At 46.4% G+C, this 12,764-nt stretch overlaps 1 protein-coding gene across 2 annotated transcripts in view; it reads left to right on the top strand.

Annotated features, from left to right (window-relative positions):
- LOC309602245 (tetraspanin-36-like) overlaps nt 1-11,681 on the top strand; it is a 30,677-nt gene extending 18,996 nt beyond the window's left edge. For both annotated transcript variants that reach the window (XM_082335645.1, XM_082335644.1), the window contains exons 2-7: nt 4,918-5,109; nt 6,702-6,776; nt 7,242-7,337; nt 7,916-8,068; nt 8,791-8,874; nt 10,303-11,681. In XM_082335645.1, the coding sequence (XP_082191771.1) occupies nt 4,987-5,109; nt 6,702-6,776; nt 7,242-7,337; nt 7,916-8,068; nt 8,791-8,874; nt 10,303-10,389 (618 nt within the window). In that variant the 5' untranslated portion in view covers nt 4,918-4,986 and the 3' untranslated portion in view covers nt 10,390-11,681. The remainder of the gene's footprint in view (nt 1-4,917; nt 5,110-6,701; nt 6,777-7,241; nt 7,338-7,915; nt 8,069-8,790; nt 8,875-10,302) is intronic.
- Nucleotides 11,682-12,764: the final 1,083 nt, after the last annotated feature.

Genomic DNA, 12,764 nt, shown 5'->3' with positions numbered 1-12,764 from the left:
GCGTCGCGTGATCCTGTTCTGCGCTGAATTCTTCTGAAAGAAAACTTCTAAGCAGGAGACTAAAAAAATTGTAAAGAACAATAACAATTTCCAGTGTGAATTTCTTGGAATAATCCTGCCAACCTTGTATATAATTTTAGATGTGTTTGAGAAGGTGTTGGACTAATCATAAAGAAGGAATTAGTTGATCTCTTCTTCCCCAAAAGTAATTACTTAAACTGGCCTTAGTATTTATGGAAGATTCCTTTTTTTGAGATCCAACAGAAACCTGTTTAATCAGGCGTACTTTACACTTTTGACTTAAGGTCTGTCTTCAGCAGTGCAAAGGACATTTCTTGTCATACTTCTCTTCTAGAGAAGTTTCATCTGAGATCTAGGAATGGGCTGAAGGTTATGCAATGTTGGGGGAAAATCCCTCCATCGGATTTTGAACTTGCCTTAAGTACTGGGAAGGCTTAAGAGGAGAGCTCAGAGATTTATGTTCTGAAATATTTTTTTCCTCCGCTGTCGCAGTTTAGCTCTGGGACTCATCTACAAAAATAGAACAGGGAACAGATCATTCCCTGAAATGCCCTCCGCTCCTGAGTGACCCTGCTCTTCAGGCTTCAAAATCTTCACTTTGAATTAAAACCTACGGGTGAAGTCGTGGCTGTGTATCAGTCTGTGGGGAAAAAATGTGAACTTAATGTGAAAATGTGAACTTTAAGCTAGATCTTTACCCAAAGTCTTCTATTTTTACCTCATTACGCTTCCTTCTGCTTGGAAGCAGAAGTTCAGAAATTGTAATAGACCTCTTGCTGGCTGTGTTTTGTCTCTGAACCCAGACAATCCTGAATGTCGCAATAAAACCTGCTGTGATAGTGCCGGTCTATATTTGCATTGTTAAAATTTGGGCAAGAATCTCCTTGAACTCAACGCTGGACCCTCTGATGTTGGCTTACTGTTGTAGAGCTTTGCCAGTCCTGGCTTTATAAGGCTTCTGTGAATTGGCTTCACAATGTGTTGTTGAATTTGTGGTAGTCCTTTACTATCAACAAGGTTTTTTAGTTTCTCACCGTTGGTCCGTATGTAGCATTTCCTGCGCATGCTTCCTTTGCATTGTGTGTTGAGTAGGCTGAAAAGAGGTAGAAAACCGGGCGTAAAGTAGAGAGATGAAGAACGCATCCGTTGTCTAAATCGCTTGCAGAAGTAGAATGGAAACATTGGAGGATTCTTCTGTGTAAAACATCCTAGAGGAAGAGTAAATTGTGAAGCAGACTGTCTTTAGACTGTCTTTAGAAGTACAGAACTACTTGCAAAGGCTGGGACTGGAGTTAAGAAAGAGCAGGGCTTTACGTTCTCTGAATACGACAAACGATCAACTTCGCACTTCGCACGTTAACTTTTACACATTAAGCCACCAGGCTGTTGCGCTGTGCACCTTTTGACATGATATTGCTGCTGAATGCGGATGACTCATTTACTTGCCAAAAACATGGCTTATGTTTTATTTGTACCCTGGCTATTCAGGCTGAGCTGCCTTTCCTGCGGTCAAGTCCTGCTCCGTTTCCCCAGGGACTGCCTTCCTCCGTCGTGAACCTTTCTGAGGGTCTCAAGGTCCTTCTGTTTTTTTTTCCTGGGGCTGTGGGCACTCCGCGGCTGATGACAACTGTGGTGGGACACCCCAACCTGGGTGCTGAGCTGCACCAAAGGTTGATGGCCTCAGGAGAAACGTTCTCATCAGTGGCTGTGCCCAGATGCAAGCGCCTGGTTTAAAAGTCCACGTGCAGGAGGCTTCGTGCTGCCAGCGGCCAGCTCCACCTTTGGTTCAGGGTGACTACCTGGGAGTATGTTCTCTAGCCTGGAATTTGTAAAGCCGTAACTCAGCTCTGGGTTAGGTTTGTGGTGATGGCAGCAGCAGAGAGACCAAGGACGAGGTGATTTTTGGGGTACAGGCACGGTGGCCAGGAGCATCGCCACGTTGTGTCTGTATTCATGGTGGAGGATTATGACTTGGAGCATGCTGGGGAGTCATGGTGCACCTGCCTGAAATTTCCCCAAAACCGGAGAAACCAGAACACCATTACTCTCCAGCCATACCCGCGTTCATCAGGAAGGCTTCAAAACCCAGCAACGAATGCAGTCAGGTGCGAGGCTCAGGATGGGATGACTGTGACAGTAACTGTGGCGTTATTCAGGTAATATTTTTCGCCGTCCAAAAGTAGGGAGAAGTTTTTAAGTCAACCCAGAGCATCACGCTGTTCGTGCTGTGGTCACTTGGATATTTTCCACGTCTTCCATCGGAGCAGGGGCCAAACTCTGAACCCTTTTAGGAACTGTATGAGCTCCTTTCCAAGCTGAGCAGAACACTTCTGTGGTTAATAAAAGCTCCTGCATCCCATCTTGAATGTTGTGTCCTGAGTGACCGTGATCCGATTCAGAAGCCAGGATGCTGCGTTCATTAGGTTTGGGATATTAACACTGCACAAAAGCTATGAAGGAATAAGGAAAAAGTTATAAACGAGATAGATGCAGCATATTTTTTTCCCCTGCAAACCTCCAAGGCCTTCCAGAGGGAGCTCACCCGGAGGAAAGGTACAGAAAGCTCCCTCGCTTTGGCTTTGCTGCAGTAAGTTGGTTTTGGTTCTGGGGATGGCAGCGGGAAGCAGAGTTTCCTCATGGGTGTCTCTGAATTTCCAAGCTTCTCTGACACTTTCAGGGAGATGCTACTTTTTTTTCCTTAGAAATGTTTTAACCTGGATGAATTCTCTCTATCTAGGTAACTTTTTTAGGCTTATTTTTTAGCATCTGTTTCAAATAAAATACATCTTTTAGTCCAGCAAATGGAAAAGTGGCTTTTTCTTTCTTCCAGATGAAGAACACTGAATTAAGATATTTCTTTTAATGAGACATGAAAAAAAAAAAAAGAAAAAACTAATTGTATTGTAGATTACCTTAAAACACTTTACAAACTCCATCTTAAACCTGGGAGCAGAGCTGCTTGTACTGTAGTGTTTTGAACCTGGAAAAAGCCCTTAAAAGTTCCTAGTAATTCTGTGTTGTTTTCACTTGGCTTGGGGCCAACATGGCCAATCAGGAATCCTAGAAAATATTAGAAATAAAGGCTATATTGGACAAATCGTGTTTTCTCCACAATGATGGATCGTTAGCCCAGGAGCGTTGCTTCCTTCTCCATGGCTGCCCTTGCCCAGAGGATGCTGTTCCGGAACGGAGAATAGGTGGACAATCGGACATGCATCCAGCTCTCCAGGGCAGAAATACGGGATGCACTTTTTGAGTCGTACGCCTCGCTCTTTTTGTGCCATTGAAGGCAAGGCAGGATGGAGGTGCCACATCCCCAGCCCCACCTTTAGCACTGCCACCGCTCCAGGGACTTTTTCTGTCCCGCTTTCAGAAGAGGTGGAAGGAGGAGGAAGAGGTGCGGTTGCTCCCGGTGGTGAAGCAAGAAGTGGAATGGTGCCCTTGGAGCCGAAGCCATCTCATCCTTTCCCTGAATCCCTAAAAAAGGGGTGGGAGGAAGAAGCCCTGGTCGCTGTATGCCTGCAGACAGGGAAACGGGAAAGAGATTTTCCTCAATGAGAGGAAAAGTTAAAGGAAGTTTTGGGAACTGCTTTAATCATTAGCATCACCTGAAAACCCAATGCACGTGGAGAAGAAAAAAAACCTCTTGAGAATCGGTGATCCTATGCCTTTTCCTGATCTCTCGCTTTATAGAGGACCTGGCATATCTGAGCCCCAAACAGCAGGATGTTGCACGACGTGTGCTAAATGGCTCTAAGGGTTAGTTTGATCCTGGTTTCATCGCTTGGTGCATCTGATCCCGGTAATTTTGAGGTACAGGCAGCGTCCAGGAATGCAAAATGAGAGCTGTCTGAAATGAAGGACGTCCCCTGCACTTGGAGGTAATTGAAGGGCAGGCGCCAGACCTGGCCGGAGGGGAAGGAGCTAAACAAGGTAAAGGAATTAGCAAGTCTTAGCTCCAGTCTGAGGAGTGTTGGTTTTAATTAAAATGTGTAGTACTAGGGGCTGCTCGCAAGCTGCATGATGAAATCCAGCTGTAGCCTATTGAAAACAGACTTCCCCTCAAATTTCCAGAATGTGAGTATAGATGGTGCTTCCTTTTTACAGGCGTAGTCTTGTGCTGCAGGATTATAGAGGGTGGATGAGCGGTTGTAACTCTTAAGAGAATTTTTTTTATGCCATTGGTGAGGCGGTGGCAAGGCATTGCTGAGCCCGTCGGTGTTATTTCCAGGGCCGTACCCAGTTCTGCGGATAATAGCCTTCGGTCTCCAGGGCTGCTAGTTGGGCAGCTGTCACTGGTGTGCTGTATGTTGGCCTCAACTGGCAAAACATCCTTTTGGAGGAGAGTTTATTTTAGAGGATGCAGAAATCTCTTTCCTCCAGGAAAAGGAGGGACTGTGTTTTGCTGAGATCAAGAACGTTTGTGCCTGTCTTAGTGGTTAATGCTCTTGTGAGAGTGGAAAGGATGAGTTTTTCTCAAAAAAAAGCCCTAAACCAACAACCCACCCCTGTGGTGATCATCTTCAAAGTTGATCCCTCCAAATGCAGTGTTGGGTGGGACGTCGGTGGTCTTGGCTAGGAAGCGTGAACTTGGCCTTCTGCAGATATACTGGCTGACGCACATCGATAGACTCCCGTCTTTCAGCTCGGCTAAAGTGGTGCTTCGTTAGTAGAGGAGTGATTGACGGGAAGTGAATTTTGTCTTCTCTCTGTTTAAAGTTGGAATGGGTAGCCAGTTTCAGATGCAGCATGGGTTTTTTTCTACATCTTTGCATACTGTAGTCATTACTTCTGAAGTTGAAATGTTAATTGCACTGTTACAAAAAGATCCATATTTACTTTCTTGGGCAGATGCTTCATAAATAACTGCTAATAACTTACTTTATTGCATTTCAGGCAGCAGCAGCTGGTCTCAGCTATGTTGGGGCATATGTCATTAACACCTACAAGAGCTACGACAACTTTATGCAGGACAAGTATGCTCTGTTGCCAGCCACCATCATTATTTGCGTTGCAGTGGTAATGTTCATCATTGGGTTGATCGGCTGCTGCGCCACCTTCCGGGAGTCTCGAGTTGGTCTCGGGCTGGTGAGTGTTGCACGTTCTTAGAATCATAGAATCATGGAATCACAGAATCGTTAAGGTTGGAAAAGACCCTTAAGATCATTGAGTCCAACCGTTAACCCAGCACTGCCAAGCCCCCCACTCAACCATGTCCTCAAGCACCACGTCTGCCCGTCTTTTAAATACCTCCAGAGATGGGGACTCAGCCCCTGCCCTGGGCAGCCTGGGCCAGGGCCTGACAGCCCTTTGGGGGAAGAAGTTTTTCCCAATACCCAACCCAAACCTGCCCTGGCGCAGCTTGAGGCCGTTCCCTCTCGTCCCATCGCTTGTTCCTGGGGAGCAGAGACCGACCCCCGGCTCCAGCCTCCTTTCAGGCCGTTGCAGAGAGCGATGAGGGCTCCCCTCAGCCTCCTCTTCTCCAGGCTGAGCCCCCCCAGCTCCCCCAGCCGCTCCTCCCCAGCCTTGTGCTCCAGCCCCTGCCCCAGCCTCGCTGCCCTGCTCTGGCCACGCTCCAGCCCCTCCATGGCCGCCTTGGGGTGCGGGGCCCAGCGCTGAGCACAGCATTCGAGGGGCGGCCTCACCAGTGCCCAGCGCAGGGGCACCATCCCCTCCCTGCTCCTGCTGGCCACACCGTTCCTGATACAAGCCAGGACGCCACTGGCCCTCTTGGCCACCTGGGCACCCTGCTGGCTCGTGTCCAGCGGCTGTCGACCAGCACCCCCAGGCCCTTTCCCGCCGGGCAGCTCCCAGCCGCTCCTCCCCACGCCTGCAGCGGTGCCTGGGGTCGTTGTGACGTCCTCTTCTTCACCCTGTTGCGTGGTATGGGAGGTACTATGCTAGACCTTCTCAGCACGCACAGAACAGAAAGTGAAATATTATTTTGAAAGATACTGCTGAAGCCCTGCTCCGTCATGGGAGTTACGTCCTGCTGTGACGCACTGAGTGATGGTGAGCGAGGTGCAGGCTAAATTATTAGTTGCGCTGCTTTCTACAGACAAATACCCGCAGTCATGGGCAGTTTCATGGCTCGGCCTTAGCTAGCTTGCTGGAGATGAGTGTGGAGAGTAGCACGTTTTGAGGACGATGGTGAGGGAACAGGAGGAGATATGAATTTCCAAAGCAAGAAAACAACAAAAAAGTATTTTTGTGCTGACTTTAGTTCTCTGAATCCTGAAAGTATGCCCCCACTTCTTCTGGAATGATTTTTAAAAACCCAGAAAAGTTCAAGCTAAGTGGCTTTGCACCCCCAGCTCATGCCTTGAAGGCAATATGAGCTCAGCAAGCGGTGCCCAGCGCACCTAACTCAGCTGCTGGTTTCTTCGTGCAGCGTCCTGTTGGACAGCCACCTTGTGAAGCGTTTCACAGGCTCTTCACACAGATCGCATCGTGGCAGCGTTCAGGAGGCTGCCTGCCTTGGGCACAGATCCTGTGGAACCGCAGTCATAGTCCCAGCCGTGCACAGTAATCGCCTAAATTATCTTCTGGAAATGATTTTAATTGGAGAGGCAACAACAGCTAACGATAACTTAGCACCATAAATTAATGTGATGGGTAATGTGCGATTGAATTCAAATGCTGTGGAATTCTTCCTTACAGTCTCTGTCTTTTAATTTCAGTTCTTGGCCATTATCCTGGTTATCTTTATAGCAGAAGTAGCCGCTTTTGTCCTGGGATTTGTTTACAGGGAAAAGGTAAGCGAAGAATTAGCATCTCTGTACTAACCTAACAGGAAAGAATAGATCATGTGTTGTTGGAGCATTCCGGTATATCCAGCTTTCTTGCACTTCATCCCCTCTCCTGAAATCTGCAGGGGAAGTGGGAATAGGGATGTCACCATCCGCTGTGTGGATCAGCCTTTGTCGGGAACACGGCGAATACATACAGTACCTGGCAGGCATCGCAACAATCTCTAAGTTGGATTAAACGGTTGTTGATGCTCAGAAAAGAGGGCTCTTCCATCAGGGGAGGCAAGCTTCTGTCCAGGAACGTGGTTCTGGTTAAGTGCTACCTGCATTTTATCTAAAACATCGCTTTATTTTTCTTTTTTTTCATTTTTTTTTCCCCTGACTTAGTTGGGATACAGATCTTTTTCAGTTTCCACTGGATAAAATTCTTAGCTCTCCTGTTAATATGTATTTTTTTTCTTCTCTAAATAGGTAAAAACTGACGTGCAAGGCACAATGAGCTCAGTCTTTGAGAAGTATGATGGGAAAAATACAGAGTCTACTGTTGTGGATTACTTGCAAGAACAGGTAAGAAAACATTTAAATTGTCCTGAGAATTATTTAGAAAAGAACAGTTGGGTCCTAACCAAGGAATTTGGGCTGGGAAGGGAGGGGAAGAGGGTCAGTACGGTCGTGTCCGGGAACTCGGCTCCGCAGCGGTGTTTAGCATCTGATTCTCCAAGGCAATTGAGGGTGCTCCCCACTTGGCAGAGTTGGCAATTTCAGGCTCCTGGTGTGAAGTTCACGTAAATGAATGATCTTGTTGACATGAGCGGCCTTTGGATCAGAACGAATGAGTACGTATGAATAACTGCTGCTGAGAATCCTGTACCATAAAACAGAAAGATGACAGAAGACTCTATCCTGCAACCTGTCACTTTAGTATTAGAGCTTTCACAAAGAATAAACTAATAAGGAGGTAATAGTGTATGAAGGGAAGCTGATCTATTTTATCTACTACTGCTTGCCTGAAATACTGCTGCTTGTAAATCTGCTGCATACTGCGGGCGCCTCTTGCCCCGTACGCGTAAGAGAGGTTCAACTCGACGTTAGCGTAGAGGTTCATATATATTCATGCATCCCCATAACTATCCTGTGTTTGGCAGCTTCATTGTTGTGGGGTAAAGAACTACAGCGACTGGACGGCCACACAGTGGTTTAATTCCACCGGTAACAACAGCGTCCCTCTGAGCTGCTGCAGGCAAGATATGAAGAACTGCACAGGGCGTCTGGATCAGCCGCAGGAACTCAATACATGGGTGAGGATAAAGGGCACAGTTTCACAGCTGGGCCACGATCATTCTCAGCCAGCCAGAACCGATGAGGAAGGCACTTTACACAGAGTTTAAGGATAACTTCATCCAATTCTTTCCAGCAATTTGTGCCCCAAACCCTTTTCTCCCCGTGGTTTTCCTCTAGTTAACCTCCTTCTCATATTATTCTATAAAAGCTCCTAGATGATGACGGAGGGGCACCAGACTGGAGGTTTGATCTTGTCTGTCTGCTGGTAACAGTCCTCCATTTCGTGTTGCTACGGAAGCAACGTGACAAAGCCAGAGCGTAGGGGCACGCAGTTGTTCAAACAGATCTGGGGTAGGGGAAGAGGCTCTGCTAGGATTGACCGCGAATCTGGACAACTGCCTCCCAGGTTCTTCAGCCTGGGACACGAGCCCATAAATTGCCTTTGATAGATACCATTGCTGCTCTTCCTGGCTCTGAGTTTTGGGCAATTCTTTAGGTGACCTGAGCCAGAGGAGATTCGGAGAAGCAGCAAATGTCAGTGCCTCTCCCCAGGCAAGAGGTGAACGACAAGCCATCGGGTCTGGAAGACAAGAATGGAAGCCCTCAGGCCTGCAGTGGTTGGTTAGATGGGCTTCATGAGGTCCTGCTTCCTTTGAAGTGCCGGGGAGGAAAAAAAGCCAAAAACCATCCAGCTGAATTACATCTTCTGATTTGTTTTCACCCATCTCTTTCATGGCAGGGTTGCGCCCAGGAGCTGGAGTCTGGGCTGCAGAGTGTTATCAGCTACGCTATGCTTGTAATCCTGGGGTTTGCCATTGTAAAGGTAAATGTTTTACCTCTTCCCTCACGGAAAATAATAGTTTATCCTTTAATTCCAGGGCTTTTTCTTCTACCATGTCCTTTTAGCCTACAGCCTTTTCCTGACTCTGAAGTAGACCCAGTCCTCTGTTCCTCACTTGTTTTCTTCTAACTTTCCCCATTTCATCTGCCTGATGGTAAGGGGAGGAATCCAAAAAACTAGTAGGGGATTCGGGATGGCAAGTCAACGGGGAATCCATCTTCGTCGTTTGGTAGGAATTACAAAAAGCTGGGTGTGCTACAAGGCCTAGATCTAGAATTCTTTATTAAAACAATCAGCTTTGCTATATTTAACTGGGATTTTAAAAATTGCTCATTGAAGATTGTTTTTAGATGTAACCCAATGAATAGTCCTGTGCTTAGAGACCTGGAATCAAAATGGACTAGAAATATGACTAGGAATGAAACCAGAGGGGCTATTTATAGACTTCTAAGAACGAATTAAATGAAATGTGAAACCAGATCATCCTGTGGGTGAAAACTAGATTTGAAAAGCCCTGACGTAAAACTCCTCGCAGTTGGCACATCACAAAGTTGCGTAGGCATTTCTTCGAAGATTTGACCTGTAAATTTTAGCCTGGCGGTTTGCCGTTGCTTGCCATTGCTCCCTGTACCTCTTCTCCAAGATCAGTAACCTGTTCCTTGTTGACAGAGATTTGAACCATTTAATAACAGAAAAGTGTTTTTTCTTTGAATATCTGCTTTCCGAGCCAGTACAGAACACCTACTGTTTAACATCCCACTCCTGAACCCGATGCAGAAGACAAAATCCCTCCAGATGTCATCTCAGGACTGGGGCTTGGCTTAGCTAAACTTCCCTTTTCTTAATTTTGGCCCAAGCAGAGAGGTGCTTGTTCACGGCATTTGATCTCATGGACTTAAACGGCTCAGCGACGTCGTTTCCATCATTTCCCTCCCCTCTATAAAAGTGATGAGTTCTACACTCTGATTACATGTCCCGTTATTATTTGTGATGAACCCTCCCACCAGGATCTCTCCTGTGATCACCTCTAAAGATTGCCTTAGCATATTCTGCACTGTCTTTATTTGCATATTTTATATACTTAAATATTTTAAAGCATTCATTTCAAGTCCAGAATAATCCCATGCTTTCGCTGAATTTTTTCCCACAGTAAGATAACTAGGAATTAATGTGGATGTGTAAATTAATGGGAGAAACCAGGGAGGAAAAAGTTGAGCTGGAACTATTATTAGAAATTGATATGCAAAAAAAAAAAATACTCACTTTCTATAGATTTATCTTCTACGTGTTTTTTAATACAAAAAGAACGCCCTTGCTATGATGAAAAAGTCTAATGAACATATAGGTGTTGGGTCTGATGACTGAAACAAAATAAGAGCAGAACTAAATCTCTCTCCCTCTCTTTTTCAGTTCTTTGGCATGCTGAGTGTCTGCGTGCTTACCTGCAAGAGAGAAGACAGTGGATATCAGCCTCTTTACTCAGGGGTGTTTGCTTAATAAAACGCAAAGATCACTTTTTTTTTTTTTTTTTTTGCTTCCCGACGATAAGATAGACTTCTAGACATGGACGCTAAAGGACAATTTATGACCGTCTTGCTAAATACATTATTTTATGTACATGAAACAGAAAGAACATTGTGTATTGACTAGGGAAAGTTTCTTGCGTGTGATGCGAAACGGCAATTTCAATATTCGGCGCCCAACAGTAATGTACCCCGATCTTGCATAACACAGCTTTCTGTAAAGTTGTTGTAGATTTGGATTTGTGACTTTATATAGCACGAGATGGTGTGATAGACTCCAGAAAGAATCTTTCTTCTGTAGGTCTTTCCTCTACCCTTAAAACAGGCAAAAGAAATACTATTTTTAATCACTAAACTGATTGAAACTGCAGGAGGGGTTTCAGTTGTCTGCACAAACATCAGATGACTCCCATGGCGTGGTTAAACAGCGACAGAAACTTTTGAATGCCAGGTTCAAATATTCTTCATAAGCATGGGGAGTTAGAATAAGTTTTCTCTATATCTGATGATGTTTCTGTTCTTTTTTTTCCTCCTTCTTAAGGTCATACGTTGTAGTTCAGTTTACTGCAGAGGTTGTTCATGCAAGACAACCCCATGTTTCAAGTCTAGAACAGGCATTTGAGTTGTTTTTTGAAGCAGCTAGCAAATGTGAACAATCCCAGGTTAGGAGGGGACGTGTGTTTTGAGCATTTGGGCTCGGGACATCTCTCTGGCTTGTTTTTTTTGGTCCTTTTTTTATTATTATTTGACATTAAAAATTGCTTATGAAGCAGGGCTTTTGAAAAATTTTTTTTTCTCCTTTTACTGATGCTTTTATGGTTTGCCAGACAGACAAACCACAAAAAAACCTCTCTTGTTTGAGACAGACTATGTCTCTCCATTTAACGTAGAAGTTGCAAGAGTTATGGAGACGAATACGGGCTGGAAGATGGGAGTCACAGGGGACGTTGGCTCGGTGTGGTCGTGCAGACAGGACTGCTGGAGGGGTTAGTGCCGCCGCCACTGAAGGTCTGACCGCTTTTCACCGCTAAAAATATTAAGACGACGCATTCTTGTACCAAGCAATTTCAATAACCTCTTGTCTGACGGCATCAAGTAACTTCAATAACCTACTGTCTGACAGCATCATGCGACTCCTTGTTTGCCAGTTTTCCTTTCTCCTTAAAGGTCTGCTGAATGCGGTCGCTTCTTGGATTGCATCGCCGCTTTACAAATGGTCCTTCCGTCACGCATTTGTATGTCCATCTGCTTCTCAGTTCTTCAGGTTTTTGGGGGTTTTTTTTGGTTGTTTTTACACCTGTGATGTGGGGGGGGAGGGAACTCGGAGCTATTCTTTATTAGAGAATTGTGGAAAAGCAACTGTGTATTTGCTTATTTTTAATTTGGAGGGATAAGCACTCTATCCTCAGCAATAAACCTTTCTATTTGTAGCTAATTAGAAGAAAAGGAGTTTGGGGTAAATGTAAGCTCTTTATTTATCTTCCCCCCCGCCAGAGAAAAAAAGCAATGGGTGATGATGATTTCTAGGAGACATACCAGTACGTGTATATTGAAAAGTGACTTAACTTTTAGAGGGCTTTGTCTTCTCTTGAATGCCGAAATAAACTTAATTTATATAACCAATTAATAAATGCTGTGGGGGCTTTTTTTGCTCGGCGGAATCCCAGTTCCTGGGGGCGGCACCGCCGCGGGAGGCCTCTCCCCTCAGCGCCGCCGCCTCCCGCCCTCCCCGCTTCCCGCCTTCCCCGCCCGCCGCCTCCCGCGCCTGCGCTCTCCGAGGGCCGGCTGAGGGCGGCGGGTTTGAACCGGCGCTGCCGCCCAGAGACGGCGGGGCCGGCCGGGGTTACCCCCCCGCGGGAAGCCGCTTGTCCCCTCGCCGCAAGCCGCCTGTCCCCTCGCCGTCCCGAAGGAGCCGGCTCCGGGCGTCGCGGCGGTGAGAGCGGGGCGCTGGGGGAGGGAACGCTCGCGTTGGGTCGGAGCGTGAGGGGGCAGAGGGAGGGCGGGCGCTGCGGCGGGCGGTAACGGCTTCCCCTCAGGGGCGGGAGGCGGCAAGTCTCTGATAACGCATTAAGCAAGCGTGCTCGTTCGTGGTGTTTTAAAACTAAGGGCAAAATAAAAGCTTCAAGTGTGAGGTAACCGCCAGAGGGGGCCGTGCGAGCGCTGTAAACACAAGGGCCGCCGGACAAAGGGGTTGTTACATTACCGTGGGGGAAGGCGTATTTCAGCAACGTTTTTTATCAGTTATTTTCTGTAACAGAGTTAATAAGTACACTTACGCTAGAGTAACCCGTATATAATGCTACTTTTTGTGCCTCCATACTCTGCTAGCGAGCAAGTGCACATTTTCTT

Source organism: Platalea leucorodia (assembly GCF_965183815.1).
Source record: "Platalea leucorodia genome assembly, chromosome: Z".
In the NCBI taxonomy this organism is placed as follows: Eukaryota; Metazoa; Chordata; class Aves; order Pelecaniformes; family Threskiornithidae; genus Platalea; species Platalea leucorodia.
Note: the sequence above shows the minus strand (reverse complement) of the source record. Positions and strands in the feature narration are given on the sequence as shown.